General features: G+C 41.8%; 1 protein-coding gene across 2 annotated transcripts in view; it reads right to left on the bottom strand.

Annotated features, from left to right (window-relative positions):
• Nucleotides 1-24853, bottom strand: part of LOC147725394 (ADP-ribosyl cyclase/cyclic ADP-ribose hydrolase 2-like) — a 285451-nt gene that overhangs the window by 167201 nt on the left and 93397 nt on the right. For both annotated transcript variants that reach the window (XM_086964523.1, XM_086964524.1), the window contains exon 5: nucleotides 21083-21165. In XM_086964523.1, coding sequence (XP_086820649.1) covers nucleotides 21083-21165 — 83 coding nt within the window. The remainder of the gene's footprint in view (nucleotides 1-21082; nucleotides 21166-24853) is intronic.

The raw sequence follows: 24853 nt of genomic DNA on the forward strand, positions 1-24853 counted from the left end.
TAGGCACTTCCTGGTATCTTCATGCGTGAGTATTTTGAACACAGGTTCTCCTTTTACTGGTGTCAGCTGCAGAAGATCTCCGAAAACAATGATGTGTTTGCCACCAAATAACACATCATATTCAGTTTTAAGTACTTCTTGCATTCTCAAATGCACAAAGGCAAGCATGACATTGGAAACCATGCTTACTTCGTCAATGATAAGTAGTTTCATTTTCCTCAAGACTCTTGAAACTTCACAGCAAGCATCCCCAGATAACTTGTGATATTGTAATTTGTTGTCATGCTCCACCGGCAGCATCAGTAGACGATGCAAAGTAATACCTTTAATGTTATGTGCTGCAAGTCCAGTAGGAGCGGTGACAACACAAGACAGCGATGACTCAGTCCTTTCCTGCAGATAGCATGAAATTGCTTTAATGAGGAAACTTTTTCCAGTTCCCGCTTCTCCACTCACATACAGTAGGACAGGCTTCAACGATGTACATGAGCACTCTTTCTTCTCATGACTTAATCCATGCTCAATTTGCTTGGTAACTTCATCATATATTTTCCTCTGCTCAACGTTGAGTTGTTTTTCCAAGTGTTCTAAGTTAACTGAATCCTCCTGAGCATGTGCCATGGCTCTTTCCACTTCATTCATAGCAGTGGCAGCTTCATTTTCGATAATAGGTCCTCCAAGTGGATCTTGACTCAATGAAACAGAACTCTGACTGTCCTGAGAACTGTCTCTGGCAATCTCGGCTGCAATCGTTGCTTCCTGCTCAATTTCCAAAGTTAGCATTTCTTGATATTTGGGAAAAGCAGGACATTCTATGCTATCCTTAGCAGCAGTGAAAGAGTCTTCATAACAGAGGAAATCTCCAAGCAGTTCCTCTTCTGCACGCCAAGGCTTGAAAAGTTGCAAAAGTGCTAAATAGAAAAACTCCTTTTTTTCTGAAGATTCGCCACTCAATTTTCGATGGTTTACTAATTGGCATTTTCTCTGCTTGACCAGGCATCCCTCACTTCCAATTACAGCATACACTCCTTTCTCAATATCTTCTTTGATGTTCCTCTTGAATATATAATTTTGTAGAACCTCATATAGACAAACATTCTCAAGGTGACTGCTTCGATTTGGATAATATGTATCCAACATGTTGGTCTTCAAAATGTCGGTACTGTTTGGTTCCTTTTCTGCCAAATATTCAATTTCCCGGACAGGTTTTAGAACCCGATTTCGCGTTGCAGCAAGACCAAGACTCGCCCAAACAATACTCCTGGATTTGGCATAGAGACTTGCTGAAGGCAATCGATCTGAACATTCGTAAGCTCCGATTTCTCGATGCGACAACATCTCCAGACTGAAACTGTACAATTTCTTGCTGAGGCTCTTTTCATGGGAAATGTCCTCCCACATATCCTTCAGTTCTGTCTTTTCTTTTTTGGTGATGTAAGATGTCACATACCGAGCCACAGCCATACAGTTGTCACCCACAAACTGTATATCCATATTAGCATTCCACATGGACAAAATCACTGGGTTGTAGTCGTTGATGTACTTGGACTCTTCATTCCTTTTCAAATTGTATGTATTTTTGGGTGATTTCCTTGTCACATTATGTCGCAGTGAAGACATCAAACTGTTCACTTTTCCTTTAGAAATCACCGGTCGTGGAAAGTTGAAACGACATTTGGTGTAGAACTTGTCCTTGTTTCTGAATTTACGACGACAATACTTTCCACAACGATGGCTTTGGAAACGTAGAACTTGTTCTCTTAGGCTTTTCTTCTCCGTTGCGTTTGGAACAGCACACGTAGCATACTGTTCTTTGAAATTCATCACTAAGTCATCCGGATCTGTTCCAAATTTAGGTGCATCCTTGATCCACAACAACATATGTATATGAGGAGCACCTCTTGCTTGGTACTCCTTTCTCCAGAAGAAATCCAACACCTCTCCAAGAGGTGGATTCTTCTTATTTGTGATGAAAGACATCATAGCTTCAAATCTATGATTGAAGTACCTGCATACATTCACAGGATCCAAAGAACACAGTTCTCCAGGTGTCTTGAATTCAATGTTTTCAATATTTCCATTTGCCTCTCGTAGAAATTCAAGTAAGTCTTCCCAGCCATACTCGGCACAGCTGAGAGTGAGGAACCATGTCGGAGTTCCTAAGTTCCTCAGCATACATTTTAAATCACCATGACGACGGTACCAGTACTCATTAGTACCACGCTGACACGCCATGAGATTAATTAAGTGAGAATCCAAAATACTGTCTTGGACATTGACTTTATGCATAAAGTCCCTTGCCGAGATATTTCGCATCTGTATACCACTTTTTAAGATGTGGTTCACTGCATATGACAGTCCAGACAGATCGCTTTCAAACAGGAGATGAAACAAATAGGGAATGCATTGACGAAACCTAGGATCTTCTCCATACAATCGTAAAGTCCGGTATTCAGACGCAGGAATTTGATGAGATCGCTCATCATATCTTCCTCCTCGACCTGTGGGAAATAGCTGTGGGAAACACCGAGCTTCCAAACTTTCCTCCCAAACACTAATGGGACTCCCTTTAGCTTGTTTCATTTCAAACAACTCAATAGCATTCCCCATGACTTCCTTGGAATGCAAAGGATGAACACTATAATGTTCATATATTTCTTCACTTTTAGAGGCCTCTACTTTCTCAATTTGGCCAGCACACAAATCGCTATCCTCTTCATCACTTACTTCCTCTTCTGCAACATATACATTCTTATAGTACTTATTATTTGTCTTCAAATACACTGTTGCCTTTTTGACTTTCCTAACATCCACTAAATCTTGCCATATTTTCTTATTCTTTGTCGGAACCCCATTAACCAAGATAACCAGAGGTTCCTCTTCCACTTTTTCTATTCCAATTGTGTTAATGTTTTTGTTCAAATCTAGAGGCAAATAAACAACTCTTCCCTTTAATCCTCTCTGTAAATCTGCTGGAGGCAACTTCCCTGTCTTTGGCTCCATTCTTACAATAGCCTGAAAGGGATGGATACTTTGAATCAAAATACATTCATAAGTATTTAAATCCTTCAATTCAGAAGGAATCTCAACCAATTCCAGATTATTATAAACTGCCCTAGCAGGCATCTGGTTTTGGTTTAATTTATTACAACAATAAGTACACACATGTTGATCCGATCCTAAATCAAAATAATTTACTACCATCAAGTATGTGGCAAAATCCTTCCATTCACTATTATTTTCCCTTTCACTTTTTGCATATAAATCCACTACCTTAGTCTGATTCTTATAATAAGTGCGTCGACAACATACACAAGTGAAATTAGGCCTCTCACTTGATTTCATCTGAAAAGTGGCAATTTCCTTCTGAAAATTATCTGTACTGGAAACCTGTACATTATCTTCAACATTACCCTCTACTTCAGGGTCAATTTGAACATTCTCATCTTTACTACTAAAGTAACAAAACTCAATTTCTTCACAAATATTCTTCACATCTATTTCAGAACCATGCAAAAGAGCAGCACATAATTGTTTAAGCATAATTGCTGGACTCTTAGCATAATACAACATTCTCACTAATTTTCTCACTTTATTATGATGCACTGCTACCATCCTGAAATGATGAAAAACACTCTGGCATACTCTCCTGGAAAGACAAGCCAGTGAATGACCACGCAAACCTGTCATTTGTCTCACTCTGCAAGGATCTAAATCTTGCAACAACTTCATTTTCTGCTTCAAACTTTTCTTATTAAATGTCCGTATAAAATCACAAAGCAAATTGATGGAAACCTGTCGCACACTGCAAATAGAACTACACTTCCAAATGTACACAGGACCCTTAGGACGTCTTCCTAAAACCTCATCACTTAGCACCTCTTCTGTCTCTGTTGTCACAAGTTTTTCTTTTTCAACTGGACAACCATCCTTCACTTCATAAGCTCGACCACTGGTGTCAACTGCAAACATCAAATCATTATCCTGAAAATAACTCTCCTCATTAAAAAATGCCTCAGAACTTGAACTATGCATCCATTCTCCGGAAAAAACTTCACAAAAGTTACTACGATTTACTACTCTCTTCCATCTACTGTTTGTTTTGAAATCAGAAATTACCTTGCTTAGTTTCCTAATTCTATTGATTACCAAAATAAACAACTTTCGCTTAATTTCAAAAGCATGATCAATAATTTTCTCGACATTTTTCTTCTTCTTATAAAATGCCGCTTTCTGTTGGCTTTTTTTAATATTTCTTAATAAATTAACTATTATCCTGTTACGGAACATTCGTTTTCGAATGTCCCTAAACTGTTGTTTCCTTCTACTATCATGCACAGAGTTATCTCTTCCTCTACCAGTAACATTTTTGATGTGTCTTTCCTTTCCATTTAAATTACTCTTCTTTTTCTGAACTGAAACATTTTGGCGAGAAATATTTTTTTTACTAAAAATATTTTTTAAGAATGATTTTGTGCTCTTACCCGGAGCTTTCTCGGTGTTTTGATAAGTATTTGGGGAAGAGGACTGCTGCAATAAAACATCATCCTGCTGTCTTTGACGTTTTCTAGCCTTTCTAATTCTATTTTTCGTAGGCATTTTTCAAATTTAAAAAAGATCTGCAGTTGAATCTGTGGAAAAATATAATAAAAAATGTTATTAACCACTATTACCAAACAGTAAATGAATAACAGTCATCAAAAACTTAACACCCTACTTAATATTTAACATAGAAAATCTTTTGCACCAGCACTGCATCACAAGGACATTTTCAGTCATTTCCTCTTGAATGCAGGTATACAATTGATTTATGTGCTGTGTTTAAAAACGATTTTTTGAAATCAATTACATTTCTGGATATGTACTGCTAGAGCTTCATAGGTTGCTTTGGGTCATATTTATAAGGCATATGAGTGTCTATAATGTTATTTTTCCTTTTTAAATGGAAAGCGTTCTTCATGGTGCAAGTTTCTTATAAATACGCTCCCACCTGCGCTTGGCAAATTTAGATTTTGATTATGCCCTTACACCATTTTTGGGACATTATTAACATGCCTATGTAACTCCCATAATCAAAATCTAAATTTGCCAAGCGCAGGTGGGAGCGTATTTACAAGACACTTGCCCCATGAGGAACACTTTCCATTTAAAAAGGAAAAAATAACATCAATTACACTCAAATGCCTTATAAATATGACCCAAAACAACCTATGAAGCTCTAGCAGTACATATCCAGAAATGTAATTGATTTCAAAAATGGTTTTTAAAAACAACATATCTGTTTCAGCTTACATAAGAGACCATGGAATGGGCTTCATATACAACAATAACTTGTGTTACTGAATGCCAGAATGCTACACCGAATATGCAATTACAATTTCTCAAAGTAACAAAATCTATTTCTATATCACTACAGACAAAGCCACAGTTTAAAAACACAGCTTTCTTCATAATTTTCTCCTTAGCAAGGTTTATCGCAGATGCGAAAAAAAAACGGCCGCAATGCATGAATATCGCTGAAAAGTGAACGATATTCATGCATTATCCAGCAAATGCTCTTAGCCATGTTATCCACCTCCCATTGGATAACATGGCTAAGAACTGCTCGCAAATGCGAAAAAAAACGGCCGCAATGCATGAATATCGCTGAAAAGTCAGCGATATTCATGCATTTTCCAGCAAATGCTCTTAGCCATGTTATCCACTTCCCATTAAATAACATGGCTGAGAACTGCTCAGGGCCCCATGAGGAACGCTTTCCATTTAAAAAGGAAAAAATAACATCAAAGACACTCAAATGCCTTATAAATATGACCCAAAACAACCTATGAAGCTCTAGCAGTACATATGCAGAAATGTAATTGATTTCAAAAATTATTTTTATAAACAACATATCTGTTTCAGCTTACATAAGAGACCATGGAATGGGCTTCATATACAACAATAACGTGTATAACTGCATTCCAGAATGCTACACCGAATATGCAATTACAATTTCTCAAAGTAACAAAATCTATTTCTATATCACTACAGACAAAGCCACAGTTTAAAAACACAGCTTTCTTCATCATTTTCTCCTTAATTCATACTATTCTCTATCTAGAATAAATAAATAAATCTTTTCTCACCTTAGCAAATACTTTTTGAGTTTTGAAAACAGTCTCAGAAATACACCAAATTGTCTTCAGCAGAAGAAAAAGGATGCACTCCAGAGTCTGCAGCTATTGAAAGCACAGAAATACAGATATTCATTTCACATATCTCTCATATTAGCCAATCATAACTCTTCCCTCACTTTTTTCAAATCAAAACCCTTCCCCCCTCTGCCCTCTCTGCCTTTTTTCCATAGCAACGACCTCCTGGAAGACCTCTCATGTTTGCAAATTCACACAACAATGTTTCAATTGAACTCTGAACTCTCAGTGCACCTGCGTATCCAGTGCAATCTTTCATTAAAAGTTTCTTCCTTGACCATTCAAATTACATCTTTCAAAGCACACATCCATGCACCCTAACTTTCTGTTTTCAGAAATGGAAATACACCAATCACTGCTAATGAATCATTAGCATTGGAAATCCACAGTTTTTTTTCTTTACAAACTCCTACTGTTTCAACTGCCCTTTCATTACCACACTTCATCTGACTGCAGCACAACCTTCTCCCACCATGTTTAACGTCTGGATTGTTGGACATAGTTACATCCACTGGGCTCAAAGGTATGCTGAGAGCAGAAATTTACACAACCTCAATTTACAAGATGTGGAAATTAAGTGGTTGGGCCAAAGAGGATTAAAATGTCAGCAATTGATACCATTGGTGAAAACCTTTATGCATTTGCCAAAACCTGACCTGTTAATAGTGCACTGTGGAGGTAATGATTTGGGCACTTTGACAGGGGTAGGTCTGGAAATGCTTTTAAAGGACACCTTTGAGCAATTAATGGCACTTTTTCCTCAAACTGCCTTGGTATATTCCAATATATGCCAAAGACAGAAATGGAGGTGGTCCAACCAATTTTGTCCACAAATTGAGAAGTCGAGGAAGCATGTAAACAAATCTGTTTCAGCTTTCATGAGAGACCATGGAATGGGCTCCCTGTACAATAATAACTTGCGTTACTACATGCAAGATATCTACAGAGGAGATGGAGTTCACTTCTCAGATGAGGGCAACAGAATTTTCATTCTGAATTTAAGAATGTGCATTGGTACCTACTTATAAGTACCTAAATGTACCATAAACCCAAAAGCTCTTCTCAGAGCTACCCTTCATCTAATCACTCACAATTATTATTTTTTTCTAACTTTTTTCACTAATTTTCCACAAAATACGCTCCCCGGTTCGCTAACCGAAAGCTAACCTCGCGGAATTTTTTAAAAAAAAGGTTTTTTTCCGCACATATAAGCCTCCTCAGCCACCCTCAGAAAACCTAGGGGGTCAAGATAAGTCTACCGTGCCCCCTTCTACCCATTCTGAACATTATTTGCCCTCCATCTTGTATCTTAATGCGACCGAAACACAAAATGGTGGACTCCCGTGACGCTTAAGGTTCGCTAACCGGGCCGCTTTCCGGAAAGCGGTCCTAAAAAAAGGTGGGAAAGTAATTAACAGAAAATCGACTAGAGACACTCTCACCAAATATAGATTAGCTCATACTACATAACAATCCCTTTCATTCTCACAAATTTATTTGAAATTTCATTTAGCCATTTAGTCTGTAGACCTATCTAAATACCCTGAGGTAAATTACTTCACAACTTCCTGAACTACATTTCAAGAGCCTTTTCACCTCCCTGTAAAGTCAATTGATAATATGTAAGTGGCACTTTAAATTAATTTGTAAAAACGTTTATTGATAATTATTTACTGTCCCCCTGCTATAGTTATAGATACAGATAAACTCCTCTGTTACATTTACTTCACAAAACACATCTAAAATATTGGAATTGACAACCAATGAAAACTTTACTTTCATTTACAATTTTTATTACCTGACATTTGATTGGTTATATACCTGAATATATATAAAGGAAGAGAAGGAAACACAGCCATTTTCACTGCTACTTCCTGAACTACATTTCAAGAGCCTTTTCACCTCCCTGTAAAGTCAATTGATAATATGTAAGTGGCACTTTAAATTAATTTGTAAAAACGTTTATTGATAATTATTTACTGTCCCCCTGCTATAGTTATAGATACAGATAAACTCCTCTGTTACATTTATTGATTGACTTACACTTCTCTGCTATAATTATGAATTTACTTACTTTAACTTCACTGTTAAAAAACAGAACTACATGTCTGAACTTAAACCCAACAGTGCCCTAACTCTTCTAATATAATTATTTTTTTATGCAATTTACAGCAAAAAAATGGAAGGGGAGCACGAAAAAACTAATGTTTCCTTCGACATTACATCAGAAGACATTTCAACTGAAGAAAATGTAGATGAAGATTTTATAGATGAATCTTTTGATGAACAATTTATTGAAAGCTTAGAAGACACAGAAACATCCATGTTTGACGAGATACCAGATGATATAATGCTGGAAGTTTTAATGAACTATGAAAATAATAAATAAATTTTTTTTAAATCAAAATAAATAAATAAATTTAAAAAAAACGAACAAAAACAACAAATAATTAACATACAGTATTAGAAAAGTCTATCATTCTTTTATCCTTAAAGTTCGCTGCCCAGAACGCTTTCCGGTTCGTGAACTTGGCGCTTACCACGCAAAAAAATATATATATTTTTTTTTTTGGACCCTCCTAGGCCCTTTTAAAACCTCCACATAAAACCTAGGGGGTCAACGAGGATCTACTATGCCCCCTTATGGTAATTTCCCCCTTTGTTTTGGCCTCCTCTTGTCTCTCGATCCTACCGAGAGACAAGATGGCGGCCGCTCCGGACTGTTTAGAATGTTGACAGACACCGGAGGGCCAATCAGCTTCGCATCGCAAAGTTCCGATACGCGAAAAGTTCGCTAACCGGATCGCTGCCCGGAGCGATGTTACAGATATATATCTTGATTTAAACGTTAATTTCTCAAAATCCACTGAAGCACATATATTGAGACCTAGCAAAGGCACATCGGGCTAACAGTCCCTACAATTTTGCCAAGTTTCGTGAAAATCCATTCAGCCGTTCGGGCTAAAAGTGAGTCCAACCGCCCTATGGAAATTAACATGGGAAAAACGTGTTTTGGGACCCCCCTTTTTTCTCGGCCCCCCCTCCACAAAACCCCCCCAAATTTTCAAGGGCTGCTCAGAAACAAAATGTGCCATTTTCCTGAAAATTTTAGCCAATTCCGTCCACAAACGCCAAAGTTATTAGGCATAGAATTTTCAGAAATCCCATAGGGAAAAAATCCTAACTATATATACCTACTGGCGACCGCCAGTAGGTAATATATATATATATACCTATATATATATATATAACCTACTGGCGATAGCCAGTAGGTATATATAGTTAGGACCTAGCTACCACAGGAAAAAAGCAACATTCTATTCGGAATAACTTTGGCGCCGGTTGAGGAATTTGCGTGTAATTTTCCAAAATTTAGGACAGCGCAGCTCCGCTCCTTCCCTGAAAGTTTCGGGTGGATTTGTGAAGTGGGGGCCGAGAAAAAAGGGGGTTCCCAAAACGTGTTTTCCCCATGTTAATTTCCATAGGACGAATTGACAAGGCTACAGCCCGAACCGCTGAACGGAATTACACCAAACTTTGCAAAATTGTAGGGACTGGTATGCAGATGTGCCTTTGCTATACTTGGTGAAAATTCCTTGTGGGACCCCCTGAGCAGGCCTAGGGGGTGAGGGGGCTTCTATCCTGCCCCCTTTGCGTGTTTTGCACCTTTGTTTCACTGCTTTCTTGTGCCTTGGTTCTACCGAGGCACAAGATAGCTGCCAACACTTCCTGGTTTGGAGTGTTGACAGACAGTGGCAGCCAATCAGCATGCCTTTCACAGGAAAGCAGCATGCTCATTGGCTGTCAATACTTCTAGCCAGGAAGTGTTGGCATTCATCTTGTGCTAGGTAGACCCAGGCACAAAAGAAGCAGAAAAACAAACGTGTAGAATGCAAAAGGGGGCAGGGTAGAAAGAACCTGACCCCCTAGGGCTGCTCAGGTGGTCCCACAAGGATATTAACATATTTAAACGTTATCCGCTAATAGAATTAGCATTTAAAAAACCTTGCGAATTCAATGAAAAAACCATAGGTTTCAGGCCTTATATAGTTAGGAATTAGCATTAAAAAAAACCTTGCAAATTCACTGAAAAAAACATAGGTTTCAGGCCTTATATAGTTAGGAATTAGCATATAAAAACCTTTGATATTCACTGAAAAACCATAGGTTTCAGGCCTTATATAGTTAGGAATTAGCATTTAAAAAACCATTGAAATTGCTCCTATATAGTTAGTTGTACTAACTATATTTCGCGCACCCGCAATCCACTGCTGATGATGTCATATATTAGATCATTCATGACATGGTCAGTGACATCACTGATGACATCTCAAATGACATCACTGATGACATCACTGATGACATCATCCATGTGACAATCACATACACCTTTTCATACACTAGTAAAATCTTTCATCACTCTTTGTAAAATACAGAGCATCATATTTGAATCCATTATCACAGCAATACAAGTATCTAAAAACCCACTCAGTGATTCATAGATGTATATACACATCTAATCCCTTACCTGTAGATTCACTCATACATGCTGTCAATGAACAATAGAACACTATCAAAATACTTGTACACCTATATCGACATTACACACCAGCACACATCCTATTCACATATGAATTCATCCTACTCACTTATGCAAACAATGGATCATACTTACATATTTACTTAGCTACACACTTACACAAACACCACTTCATCTATTCATTTAGATATTAAGTCATACTTAGTGAATTATAAAATCAATATTACAAGTATACAGTTATCCATACAGTCACTCACACAATCATTGAGTCTTATGTATACTTACTTATATACAACAATTGACACATACACTGCCTTTTATTTTTCTAGTTTGTTGGATATGTACCATTGAAAAATATACTTGCTCATCACCACACCCATAAAGAGATTCACTCACCCAAACAACTGTTAGAACATGTAGTTTTAACTTCATATATCTACTGAATCAACTATTCACACATCTTTGGACAGTCACACACCCCCCACCGAACCACACACACTTTCACTCTCCCATACAAATACTCAGTTAACTAATCAAAAACTAATATAGACTTTCACATAGCTAGTAACCAACTGTAGAACCAGTTTACACAACAACTGACAAAGTGATACAGATATTCACACAGTTTAGTCACTATCCACTATATTTAGTGAAATATAATAAATTGGTCAAGAAAACAGTCAATTACAATGCTACTAAATCCTCCATCCAAATATTTATTTATATATATCCACTCATTCTTCAATGCAAATTGCTATATATATAACGCATAATTAAATACCGAAGCAAACCACATTCACTGGATGATGTCATCAGTGATGTCATTTGAGCTGTCATCAGTGATGTCACTGACCATGTCATGAATGATCTAATATGTGACATCATCAGCAGTGGATTGCGGGTGCGCGAAATATAGTTAGTACAACTAACTATATAGGAGCAAGTTCAATGGTTTTTTAAATGCTAATTCCTAACTATAAAAGGCCTGAAACCCATGGTTTTTTCAGTGAATATATATAGGTTTTCTACATTGCTGTTGCTGTTTTCCATCAACTGGCTTGTGATCAAGGACAAAGGTGTCCGAAAAGCGTTGGGCCCGTTTGAATAGATTAAAGGGTGTTAAGCTGACTCTACTGCAGCCTCAACTAGAAAGGGTGAACCTTCCATGAGAGCATCCTCAACAAGGGCAGCCTTTTTTATTTTGATGTTTGGCAGGTGGTCTAGTCGCGAGGGCGCAACACCGCTGAGGAGGGGATGTACGGTAACTGGAGCACTTGTCACCGAATGAACGGAAAGCCCATTTTTGAGGGTACAAATGGCAGCACACTTGCCATTTCCCACTTTTATCAAACCACTGTGGACAATATTGTATGAGATTTATGGACACTGCAACACCCACTAGGGATTGAATGATTTGTAGAAACTGCAATTACCAGCATGTATTGTAGCATACGTCCACTCGGGCGGGACTTGAGAATTAAAAATAGGTGTTCCACATTGCTGTTGCTGTTTTCCATCAACTGGCTTGTGATCAAAGACAATGGTGTCCGAAACGAGTAGAGCCCGGTTTGAATAGATTGAAGTGGGGAAGCTGACTCTACTGCATCCTCAACTAGAGAGGGTGAACTTTCAGTAGGAGGATCCTCAACAAGGGCAACCTTTTTGATTTTGATGCTGGCGGCTGGACTAGTCACGAGGATGCACCGCCACTGCGGAGCAGTTCTACAGTGACTAGAGCACTTGTCACCAAATGAACAGAAAGCCCATATTTGAGGGTACATATGGCAGCACACTTGGCATTTCCCGCTTTTATCCACCCACTGTAGACAATATTGTATGAGATTTATGGACACGGCAACACCCACAAGGGATTGAATGATGGGTACAAACTGCAAGTAACAGCATGCATTGTAGCATACGCCCACTGGGGCAGGACTTGAGAAATAAAAATAGGTGTTCTACATTTCTGTTGCTGTTATCCATCAACTGGCTTGTGATCAAGGTCAATGGTGTCCGAAACACGTAGAGCCCCATTTGAATAGATTGAAGGGGGAAGCGGACTCCACTGCAGTCTCAACTAAAGAGGGTGAACTTTCCGTGAGAGCGTCCTCAACAAGGGCAACCTTTTTGATTTTGATGTTTGGTGGCTGGTCTAGTCGCGAGGATGCACAGCCGCGGTGGAGCGGATCTACGGTGACTGGAGTGCTTGTCGCCAAATGAATGGAAAGCCCATTTTTGAGGGTACATGTGGTAGCACACTTGCCATTGCCCGCTTTTGTCTACCCACTGTGGACAATATTGTATGAGATTTATGGACATAGCAACAAACACTAGGGATTGAATGATGTGTAGAAACTGCAAGTACCAGCATGCATTGTAGCATACACCCACTGGGCAGGACTTGAGAAATAAAAATAGGTGTTCTACATTGCTGTTGCTGTTTTCCATCAACTGGCTTATGATCAGGGACAATGGTGTCCGAAACGTGTAGAGCCCCGTTTGAATAGATTGAAGGGGGAAGCAAACTCTACTGCAGTCTCAACTAGAGAGGGTGAACTTTCCGTGAGAGCATCCAAAACAAGGGCAACCTTTTGATTTTGATGTTTGGTTGCTGGTCTAGTCAGGAGGACCCACCGCCGCTGCAGAGCGGATCTACGGTGACTGGAACGCTTGTCGCCGAATGAACGGAAAGCCCATTTTTGAGGGTAGATATGGCAGCACACTTGCCATTTCCGGCTTTTATCAACCCACTGTGGACAATATTGTATGAGATTTATGGACACAGCAACACACACTAGGGATTGAATGATGTGTAGAAACTGCAAGTACCAGCATGCATTGTAGCATACGCCCACTGGAGCGGGACTTGAGAAATAAAAATGGGTTTTCTACATTGCTGTTGCTGTTTTCCATCAACTGGCTTGTGATCAAGGACAATGGTGTCTGAAACGCGTAGAGCCCATTTTGAATAGATTGTAGGGGGGAAGCTGACTCTACTGCAGTCTCAACTAGAGAGGGTGAACTTTCCGTGAGGGCGTCCTCAACAAGGACAACCTTTTTGATTTATAGCATATACTGTTCACAGATGAGGATAAGCCTTAAAGCCATAGAGAACACACATAATCACTTCAGTGCAACTGTGGAACCTACATCCTGCAGCACCCAGACAATAATAAGACTCACACATCCAACTCACATGGCAACTCACACATTAATACCATACTAATTATACCTCTTTTTTCCAAAACGCGCGTATTGAGCGTGTGAGTCTCACTTAGGGACCTTTGTTTGCCAGTAACCCCAAAGGAGTCCTGAGTGATGGTATTCTGTCAACTCGTCTCACCGCGTTCCAGTTTGGAAGCGTCGTTGGAGCAACACCTTGTCCTGTCTGTAACTCTTCAGAAGTAAGGGTGGGTGGCAAACTCAGCTCTGCTAGCGGAGTTTGCAGAATTTGCCAACTCCGTGCTCTGCTGGGAGCATGGAGTTAGCCCAAAAACTCTTATTCCACCATTTTGCGGAGTTTGCCACTGCCCCCACGCCCCTATAGTCCTTACCCGGATCTCGGTGTGGTGTTCTCTGTGCCTGGGCTGTCTCCTCGGCAGTGCAGGATTCTTCTCCTGGGCTGCAACTAATGAAACCCCTCTACTGCAGGTCTCATGAGGACTGTGCATGCACGCTCATGGAGAGTGGAGACTGGGTTAAGGTCTCCACTCTCCATGCATGCGCATGCGCAGTCCTCCCGAGTCCCGCAGTGAAGCGGTTTCATTAATTTCAGCCCATGAGAAGAAACACCATGGATTACTGCCACGGTGGCAGGAGGGATGGCAGCACCATTTGTGCAGAACAGCAACTAAACAAGCTGCGAGGTAAGCCAGTAAAAGCTGGAGGCAGTCTAGGGGTCAGGGGAAGGGGGGGAGGAAACTTCCATGACAAACCCGCAGTGTGTTGCCAGCCTGGTCTGGTACTCTGCTGCTTCCATAGTGCAGAGTGGAGAGCCACAGAATTTCACAGAAAGTTTAGACAACTCAGCGGAATTCAGCATAGAGCCACTCTAATAATTCCACCCACCCTTAATCAGAAGGAGACAGGCCTGCCTCACATGATACGGCTCCTGAGTGCCAATGTCAGTCGGGGCTTGACGTGCAGACCAGGACGAATCTCCCAAGTGCCCTGCACCCCATTGCTGCCCACTGACCTCCTCTAAGCCCCATTGTTAAGAAGTACGCCGCTCCCGAGTCAGGAGAGACCTCAGTGGTACCTGGAAGGTACTGAGCTTGGCACCTGCACTGGTTGCTCATGAGCAGCTGCTGTTGGGAGTTGATAGCAGGGGATCAAGCAAAGTCTTCTGCGTGGCCTGAGGTGTGTGCCCCACGCCCCTTTGGGCATTACCTGGAGCCACTCTTTCCTTGAGTGTTTATTATGGAGTGAGTCCTCAACGGAGGGCCCCCGATCAGGAACTTGCTGATTAGGAAAATGTTGCCATGAAGAAAAAATTACCGTAATGCAAGTAATAGGCATGCAGATGTTCCTGTGCCCTACGGGGGATGCCTAATGACTGTATGAAGTTTAGTAGGAGTGCAGGTGCGCTGCATCCTATACTTATGGTGTTATTTAGTGATCCATGTACTTATGGTGATATTTTGTGGTTTATGTGTTTTCCCTCTAACCTAACCGGCATTACATGCCCTGATGTCATGATGAATGTCGTTTTGATTCTTGCATTGTCCAGGATAATATGCACTGTATTTATGATTCATGGCTTATGTTATGTACAATATACTATATTTTTTATATAACACTGTGTGGAGTTTCTTTTGTGGTGTAGTCATTGTGTTTCTATGTGAGTGTGTTGCACAAACACTTTACACATTGCTTCTGATGATATGGCTGCCTGCTCTGCGCCAAGCTACCAGAGGAAGAGCATAGGTTATCTTTGATGTGTAGCTTACTTGCCCTGACTAGAGTGGTGGGTTTTGCCTGGCTTAGGGGCATACCCTAACCAACCAGAAACCCCATTTCTAACACTTGATCTCTCGGTTGGATTATTTCTTTGCTTCAACAAGACCTCTAAACAACAGAAGGTTAATGATTCTTGGTAGGAGCTTTCTGATGAAACGATAACCTGTAGTTAACTTTGACATAGAATTGAGTGACAATGACTTCAGGCCCTGGCATTCCCATTTGTTCATTCTGGATTTAGCTAACGACAGGTGTATTATATTCCAGATTTCAAGATACTACCTTCTCAATCATAGACGTGACAGTCAGTGAAAGTAGTAACTATGACCTGGCTGCAGTCTATGAGTATGTCAATGTTTGCCATTTGGTAACATAATATTAACAGACAACAGTAAAGGAAAAACTCAAATATTCTACTCAGCCACTCATTTCAAACCATAGCGTTGTTAAAGACTATTCTAAAACGTATAAAATGTGTATATATTTTGTCCTGAAATCTTTCAATGGCAATTAGAATTTTCTGTCTTAGGACTTGGTCAGCAAAGATATTAATACACTTAAATTCAAACACCATCATTTACGAGTGCAAAAATCATCATTCATGCACTTAAAGTTCCATCAGTGTGGCAACAAAATTCTATGTGAGTAAATCTACTCATGGGCAGGTTGGTAGAATTCTGGGGTAAGACTACATGCCAAGGTTGGTGAGCACCCACAAGTTTATGGGTAATTGCAAACCTTGGGCACTCCCTTTCTTTCCAATATAGATGGAGATTAAATCCTACCAATGGCCGTAGTAAGCCCTTCATTTATGTGGATTTGGCGTAGAGTAGCGCAGCTAGTCACCTTGCAGTGCTGCTCTAGGCCAAACTGTAAGGGCAGAAATGTACTGTATTTATCCAATATGGTGCAATGCTTCACCGGTGCAGAATGCAGCACACATAGAAAGAGGAAAAACAAGGAGAACAGAGATATATCTCCTTTGTATGCCTCACCCTGGGGGAAGTAAGATGTTGACGCATTGCCAGATTTACAAGTCCTTGCAAATCTGCGAATGTTTGAAAACCCATGGGAGTTGGGTGCCAACACCCACTGCAAAGCCCATGGAACGCCTCCCTTGAGCAGAGTCAGGCTATACAGCAATTTGCGATGCGTTGCCTTACTCAAGATTTATGAGGCTACTCAAATTCACCCAAGATGGCTATGCGTGGCTTCAGAAATCTGACTCGGAGCCTTGAGTCACTCATGTTTCACTTTGCGTTGTCCAATTGTGACGCAAGGCTCTCATAAATATGCAGTTAAGTCCGTATCCTGCGTGGTAATGAAGAAGGATCACCCCAAAACTGGAGGGAGCCCTGTGGGAAAGGGTTTCTTCAAAAGAAACAATATTTTCCTTGTGGGGAGAAAAATAATTTTAAAATGCAAAAGTGTAATTTCTACGTGCAGAAATGTGGACTTGTTACATGTGGAAATGTTCATGTATGTGAGTGCCCCTGATTATTGAATTTGGAAAGAATTTAATGTAGGATTAAAGACCAGTATAGAATGTTTGCGTAAATCAGGCCATTTTTTTGGGGACCTTTATTAGGATGCTTCGGTGTCCAATGGATTTGCACAAATATGCATTTTCCAACCATATTTTATCTTTTGTCATGGCCAATGCTTTATACATGATGCGTTTAATTGTGTGGTTTAAACTTTGTAAAAGTCTTTTAAAATCCAAAAATATGTACTTTAGAAATGTATCTACAGACCTTCCAATCTTAAAATAATTCTCACTATGGAGCTCTACAGAGAGAAGGGGCGAAGTCATGGAATATGGGGCTTTGGACCAAGTGCAGTACTTAATGGCCACCACTTACATCCCCCACTGAAGGAAGGAACTAATCTGAATCCGCCGTCCATGTCCTGAGAAGGTTTAAATGGAGCCTAGCTGTGCAGAGAGTTCACTATGCTCCCAAATTGCATCTGCTCAAATGCTCAAAAAGCTTCTGCTGAAATGCTCTCAAATTACTTCTGCACCTTTTCCCTCGTCCGACAGTGCCAAGACGCCCTTGGGTATGAGTTGTGCTTTAGAAATTGCATTTACATTGACACCTGAGCTGGAAACCTAGTCTGTGGAAGAGTTTCCAGATCACCATGCAATAGTGGCTCTTCAGCGTGGCCCTGTGAAGAGGGATAAAACTGTGTGTCATACAGTGGCAAATTACAACAGAAACCAATAATATTCTCTGCCTTTTGTGGCCAGGGTCCAGACAGGCACCCACACTGTGTCTTCTGAGAGGTCTGACCTGAAGGGCTAACAAATGTTGTGAAACTTCAGAGAGATAGGAAAACACTCTCTGAGAATATAAAATTAACATAATTGAGGCACTGTGAACAGAAGTATTACCTCCGCATCCTGGGTTCCTGTCCCATTTCTGAACAGTGAGCAGCTAGTCTGCTCCCCAGAAACCTAATACCTAGCAGAGCTTTCAGCACTTCCCCCAACATGGCTCCACCAATCAGGTGAGGATATAGGGGAAAGTGTGTGATACCACATCCTGTTAGTTTTTTTCGTACTTTCGTCAGTTACCTTTTGCCTAACGGAGCTGTTGGTCGGGTAAGTACTGTTACTCCGTATTTTATGTTTTTCTTTGGCGGCCTGCTGTAGCGGCCGTTTTTGTCTTGTGAATTGTGGGGGTTATTGCTTGAATGTGCTGCATTTTCGAGGCCCGCTCTAGCGCCCGCTGCCTCTTCATGTTCTTCGCCACCTCACTCACTTGTACGCTGCCATTTCCTTAGCGGCCGCTTCTTTTTTATATGGTCCCATCATGCCCTGCTTTAGTGGGCGGGGTTCCTCGGTGGTCTTTCCTGCGGCCCTTGGTGTCCTTTGTGATTACTGAACCCCTTTGGGTTTTTTGGGCGGCCGGATGTTTTTTTATGCGTCCGCCCCTTACCTGATAGCGTGAGAGGTTGGGAGCCTCGGGACTTCATTTCTTTGAAAAACGGGTCCGTTTTCTGTTGGCTCCCGCCTCTGCTGGTTGTGTTTGGTGCCCCTTTCACTTTACCTGCGCTGCCATGGACCTGGATGCTTCTGTTGCTGCCGCTCCTACTTTGAATGCCATGTGCCGCCTGATTAATGAGGCGGTTGCTAATGCTTTCCGGGCTCGGGAAGCGGCCGGCCCTCCGGCCAAGGTGCCTCGTGGGTCTCTTGTTCAGCCTGACCCTTCAGCTGATGGTGTGGGGACTGAGGAGGATGATTATGTGGGTGGTCGCTTTGTTCAGGATGCAGAGCTCTCTGACTTGTTTAACTTGTTTGGAGAAGTGTGGCTCACTGGTTAGAGCAGGCAGACCCTGAAGCAGAGGTCAGACCCGGGACCAGGGTTCAATTCCCAACGCGGCAGGGTCTTGAGCTCAAATGTCCATGGACTCGATAATTCTCGCTTCGGTGCCTGACCTAATCATGGGTTCACACTCTGCAACTCTGGGCAATAAGCTTGCTTAATCTCCACAACGGCCCCCCTGCGGCGGGATGCCTGGCTTTCACCTTGGGGATGCCCTGTTGGGGCTATCTCACAGGGAAAAGCCAGGACGGGTTCCCAAGGCAAGCGCGGAGATACCCCTTCGGGGGTCGATTCATGCGCTATATAAGAAACATAATAATAATAATAATAATAATTTGCTTGGCAATTTGGGGTTCGCTCCTCATGTGCTGGATGTCCTGGAGGATGACTTTTTTACTCAATATCGCCAGCCTGATCCGGAATACTTACCCCTGCATGGCGTCATGTGCAAGGTACTTGCACATGAGTGGAAGATTGTGGATAAGTCCGCCTTCCCTCGCTTTTTTTGGGTAAGCGACATCCATTGGAAGGGTTTGCTACTGAGTTCCCTCAGGTTGTCTAGGTGGACAATTTGGTGGCTGGTCTTTCCACGCAGGGTTTGGTTCTTGTGCTGGCCTGGGATCTTCCCCTGGTTCTCCGGGCCTTGATGGGCCCCCTTTTGAGCCTCTACTCTCGATGGACCTTAAGTATCTTTCTGCTGAGGTTATTTTTCTGGTAGCCATTACTTCTGTGCGGCGGGTTGGTGAGCTTAGTGCTTTGATGCCACCCCCCCCCCCACACACACTTTTGTGTTTCTTCTCTGACAAGGTCATTCTTTTTCCTAATTAGTTTTTTCTGCCCAAGGGTTTGTCTTCTTTCCACTGTCAGGAGGATATTGTCCTCCCGTTTTTTTTTTTTTACCCCTCCTCCCAGGAGGAGGTGGTTCTCCATTCATTGGATCTGCTGAGAGCTCTCCACCTCTATTTGGATCGGACCAGTGGTTTTCGGATGGTTGATTCATTGTTTGTCACCTACGGCCTCTCTGGGAGGGGTCTTCGGTCTTCCTTGTCCACCATGTCTCGTTGGGTTAAGGGTGCTGTTGTTTCTGCTTACCAGTCTGCTCACTGTCCTCTCCCTTCTTCGGTCCAGGGTAGGTCCGCCCGGGGTGTCTCCTCCTCCTGGGCCTTGTGTAGGGACACCTCCTTGTGTGACATTTGTAATGCTGCCCCGTGGGCTTCTCCCCATACTTTTGTTCCTCATTATCGTTTTCAGTTGGAGATGGCAGCCTCGGCTGCTTTTGGCGCTCATGTTTTGAGTGCTGTACATGGTTTATGATTTGTACTGCTTTCTTTTGATTAAGTTGACCTGTTTGCCGCATTCTCTGGTCTTTTTTTCTTGCAATCACAGTGTGCTTGGGTATGGGCTCACTGTTCAGGAATGGAATGGGCAGACAGGTCGAGGAGGTAATGCCCGGTTACTCACCGGTAATATTTATTACTCCGAGTCCTAGTCTTCTGGTCCAATTCCTGAGTCCTTAACTCCCTCCCTGGGGTTTGTTTGTGGTGATTGTTTTTGGTTTGTGGGTTTCTTTAGTATTCACAGGATGTGGTATGACGCACTTCCCCCTATATCCTCACCTGATTGGTGCCACCATGTTGGGGGAAGTGCTGAAAGCTCTGCTCGGTAGTAGGTTTGCTGAGGAGCAGACTAGCTCCTCGCTGTTCAAGAATTGGACGGGAAGACCAGGTCTCAGGGTAATGAATATTACCGGTGAGTAACCGGGCATTAAATGTGATGCTTATATGTTTATAATGTTGGTTAGCACCTAATCAACATAGAATAATAGTGGACACTTTGGTGATTAGAATCTTCAAAATCAGTTTCTAACTTTGACCTCTTGAAACATCATTCTGAAGCCGCTCTGGGACGGCTCTTTCCAGGACGGATGCAGGAGAGGTCTTTCATTCTAGTTCCAGGGCTACTGCCCTAAGCCCAAGTGTGAGTAAAACTGTGCCAATTACAAATTGTTTTATGTGATGACGATAAGACACCAAAAAACACAATGGAAAGTTGGAATATCCTACCGTGACTGAAGCAATCCTCCAGAAAGATTCTATTGCGTTGGTTTCACATTCGGAGGTTGTAGGACAAGAAATATAGTCAACTCCTGAAGGAAATTTAAGAATGATATTCGTAAGACATTGTGTCAGGGATAAGGTAATGAACATATTCTAAAGTATGGATGGATGGATGAATCGATAGATGGATGGATGGATGGATGGATGGAAGGAAGGATGGATAGATGGATGGATGGATGGATGGATGGATGGATGGATGGATGGATGGATGGAAGGATGGAAGGAAGAAAGGATGGATGGATGGATGGAGAGTAGGAAGGAAGGAAGGAATAAATGAAGTAATTTTGGATGGATAATGGTGTGGATGGTGTTGATAGGTTGATTGTGTTGATAGGTTGATGGTGTCGAATGGTTCAATCAACACAATATATTTTAAACAAAAGCAAACCATAGTGCAAATTAACAAAAACTGCTCTTTGCTGCTATCTGCGGCTAGGCAGCACATACAAAACTGTGACAGCTGAAAGGCCCACTCTAAAGGGTACACATGGATGGACGTTGGGTGGATGGATGGGTGGAGGTGAAAGGATGGTTTGGGGTGGATGGAATGTAGTACACTAAAGATAACATTTGCAAGGTTCGTTGAAAGCGACGATTATGTTATTACTCGCTGTAATGTCCTTCGAAGAACTGACATCTGGGTAGCTGTTTCAGGTATTTGTGAGGGCTCAGCCCGCTGCTAGGGGTTTCTTTGTGGTTAGTAGGGACACTGGCATTGGGAAATAACGTGCTGAATAAGATGCCATTCATAAAAATGATAAACGAACAATAGAATTACATTCTCATCGGGGCATTTGTTTCTGGGTGATGTTTTTAGAGAATATAGACCCAACCAATTTGAATTCTTACTATATTTATTTATAAAAAAAGATGGCACATAATACTTCAGAACGCTTCTTTCGATGGGGAAGGGAAAAGGGCGGGTCAGTGGGTCCGCCAGGGTGATTTATGTGACTGGATCTCAAGATCCAGCCCTGTTGAGCCTCGCACAAGTACGTGACTCGTTTACAGATCAATACAGCCCTCGTGCCACAAGAACAAGTGCGTTTGCAACCACTTGGAGGGTTTTTTCAACACCTGAGGACAGGTGGAGTTCAGTGACGTAGGGTAGCCGCGTGAACCTGTTTTAATTGCTCTTTTATCGAATCAGCCTCCGGTCTGCCATGGAAACATTTTGAGAGGCGCTGCGCGAGGTCAGACACGTGCCAGATTGTGCGCGATCCAAGTCCTAGGCAACAAAACAACAGGTCGCTATTGTTTGCGCGTTTTACTTCTGGCCAGTTAAGAATAGGATTAGTTTAGTTGGTAAACTCGTCCGACACGGTGCTGCAGGGTAAAGCTTGTAAGACAAACAGCGTATAATTATATGATGCCTATAAACCCATAATCAGAAGGAGTGACAGAGGCAGAGAGCAAGACCATGAGGTCACACTGCTGGAGCCGGCAGCAGCACTGCCTGCGAAATGCTGACCGGAACACCAGCACAACTGAATATGACACTTTGCCTGGGTAATGGCAGGCCTGACTATACACAAGCCAACGTCTGCATTATTATCATGTTCCAAGCCCACTGTGCACTCTAACATTAGGCTTGTCTCTCTCTGAATCTTTAAAAGTCGCTTGTGTCTCTAAGCGAAACTTGTGATCCAGCTCACAGACCTGGGCACACACCACGTGATGCATTTACTCCAATGGATGGACACACTGAGAACAAGGTGGGTCATACCCTAAGTTCTCATTGGCAATGCTGCTGCCTGCGGTACTTTGCTTCATGGAAGGGCTGTGAGCTGGAGGGAGATTCAGGGACCAGAGCCTGTGCGGCTGAGAGTCGTGTTCTTGTCAAGCCCCACCTGGGCGCTTGTCCTACGGTTGATGGTGCTGGCAGGTGATGTTGCCATTTACCACAGCGCGCAGACCTCATGATGTCCATGACAGCCTCAGATCCAGCTTTCATGGTGGGCTTGCTCCACTTTTTGCTGCTACTATGGTTGACCCCATAAAGTGATACAATCAATGTTTAAGGCAACACAGGATATGTATTCTGCAGAAGTGTATTTACAAACCTAGGGGCACCAGGAGATAGTTTTCCCTTCCCTTATGATACTACAGTTCTTAGAATCTTTTGCTAAGAGCAGACTTCAGAGACGTGCAGGTATAGAAAGGGACTTCATCCTTCTAGCATCTGCTCTCTATGTTGCCAACTTCGTGGCTGCAACTACAAGGGCTGTCTCCACCAGTGGACTAAAATCTTTAGTTTTTGGTGCCTGTTAAGGTAAACTCCACCGAGGCAGTGACAAAAAACAACATGAAGCATTCCGCCAGAAAGGTGGGTGACATCTTGTCTCGGTATTCTGCTCTTCATTTGACGCATCAAACCAATGCTACATGGAGCGGGTTGCAGGACACAGCTCCGAAGCCCAGAGGCCGTTCAGCCTTGATTGCAGAAGTATCATATTTGGAACAAAATTTATAGGGCAATTTTTGGCTCAATCAAGACAGACATATGTGTATTTAGGGAGTTTGATGGATGGTCTCTTATGACTCCTTTAAATACAGGAATGGAACATGAATGGTAACAGGTGTGCATAAGATGGATGCAATGTTGTGCACTGGACTAAAAGACAGGCCATGTTCCATTGGGAAAGCTTAGGGACCTCTTCCCTAAGGCATGAGAGAGTGTGTTTGGATACCAAGTCTCATTCATTAACATGTTTGTGAGGTGCTCCTGCAGCCGTCTGCGGCTGTCACTCCTGGTGTGGCCAGGGAAAGGGCTCTGATCAGGAAGAGTCTAATCCTTTCAGGCTCATCTTAACTGGTAGATGTCCTCAGATGTCATCTGTTGGGCTTTGTAACCATCTGATTACTGGTAAGCAAAAAAAAAACTAGTTGTACAAATTACCACCCTCCATATATGTCTCTGAAACAAGGTTTTTCCTCGTTTTTCTCACGCATTCAGTACTGTCTTGCCAGCAGACTTTAGTAGCTTGTAACGGAGATGGAAACAGGAAGTTGATACCTTTTCTTGCTGGAGGGAGTTTCCTCCTCTGAATTCTGATTCTAAAAGCACAATTTGTTGCAAGGACCGACTATACCATGACATTAATAGAAATGTGCACTTTTTTAATAGGTCTACTATGTAATTCACTTGCTCCTGGCAGATAGAGAAAGGTTGGATATTCCCGTATTAACAATTTAGGATTCCTCATCAAGAAATTAAAAAATGAAGGTTCTGTTTTGAGCTAGTTCGAAGGGTGTGCTTTTATTGTAATACTTTCTACTACTTACATGAACGAATCCAAGATCATTTTCGTGAATACTCACCTCCTAACGAAACGATTGAGTCCCGATGAATAATCATCGGCAATTACAACTGCACCAAAAACACCCCATACACCCAGGGATTATGTTTTTTGACTACACGAATAATCACACACATGATCCAAATAATGTATGTAGGATAACTCTCTTCTCGTGTGGAATTCTTGCAAACCTTTTAGTAGGCATGGTACCACTGCTTTAATCTGAGCTAGAGATGCACACATTTGAACACATATGACAGCAAATATAATACTTTGTGTAACCATTGCGTTTGATCTCCCTGTAGCCCTTTTCAAAGTGCTATTAACTATTGATGTAAACGTGCACTTCCAAGTGCAAGCTAAACAGGGCGGCCCTTTTTCATTGACGATTTTGTAGATTTTCTCTATTTCCCCTCAG

The sequence above is a fragment of the Lissotriton vulgaris genome, chromosome 3_2, assembly GCF_964263255.1.
Source record: "Lissotriton vulgaris chromosome 3_2, aLisVul1.2, whole genome shotgun sequence".
Classification (NCBI taxonomy): Eukaryota; Metazoa; Chordata; class Amphibia; order Caudata; family Salamandridae; genus Lissotriton; species Lissotriton vulgaris.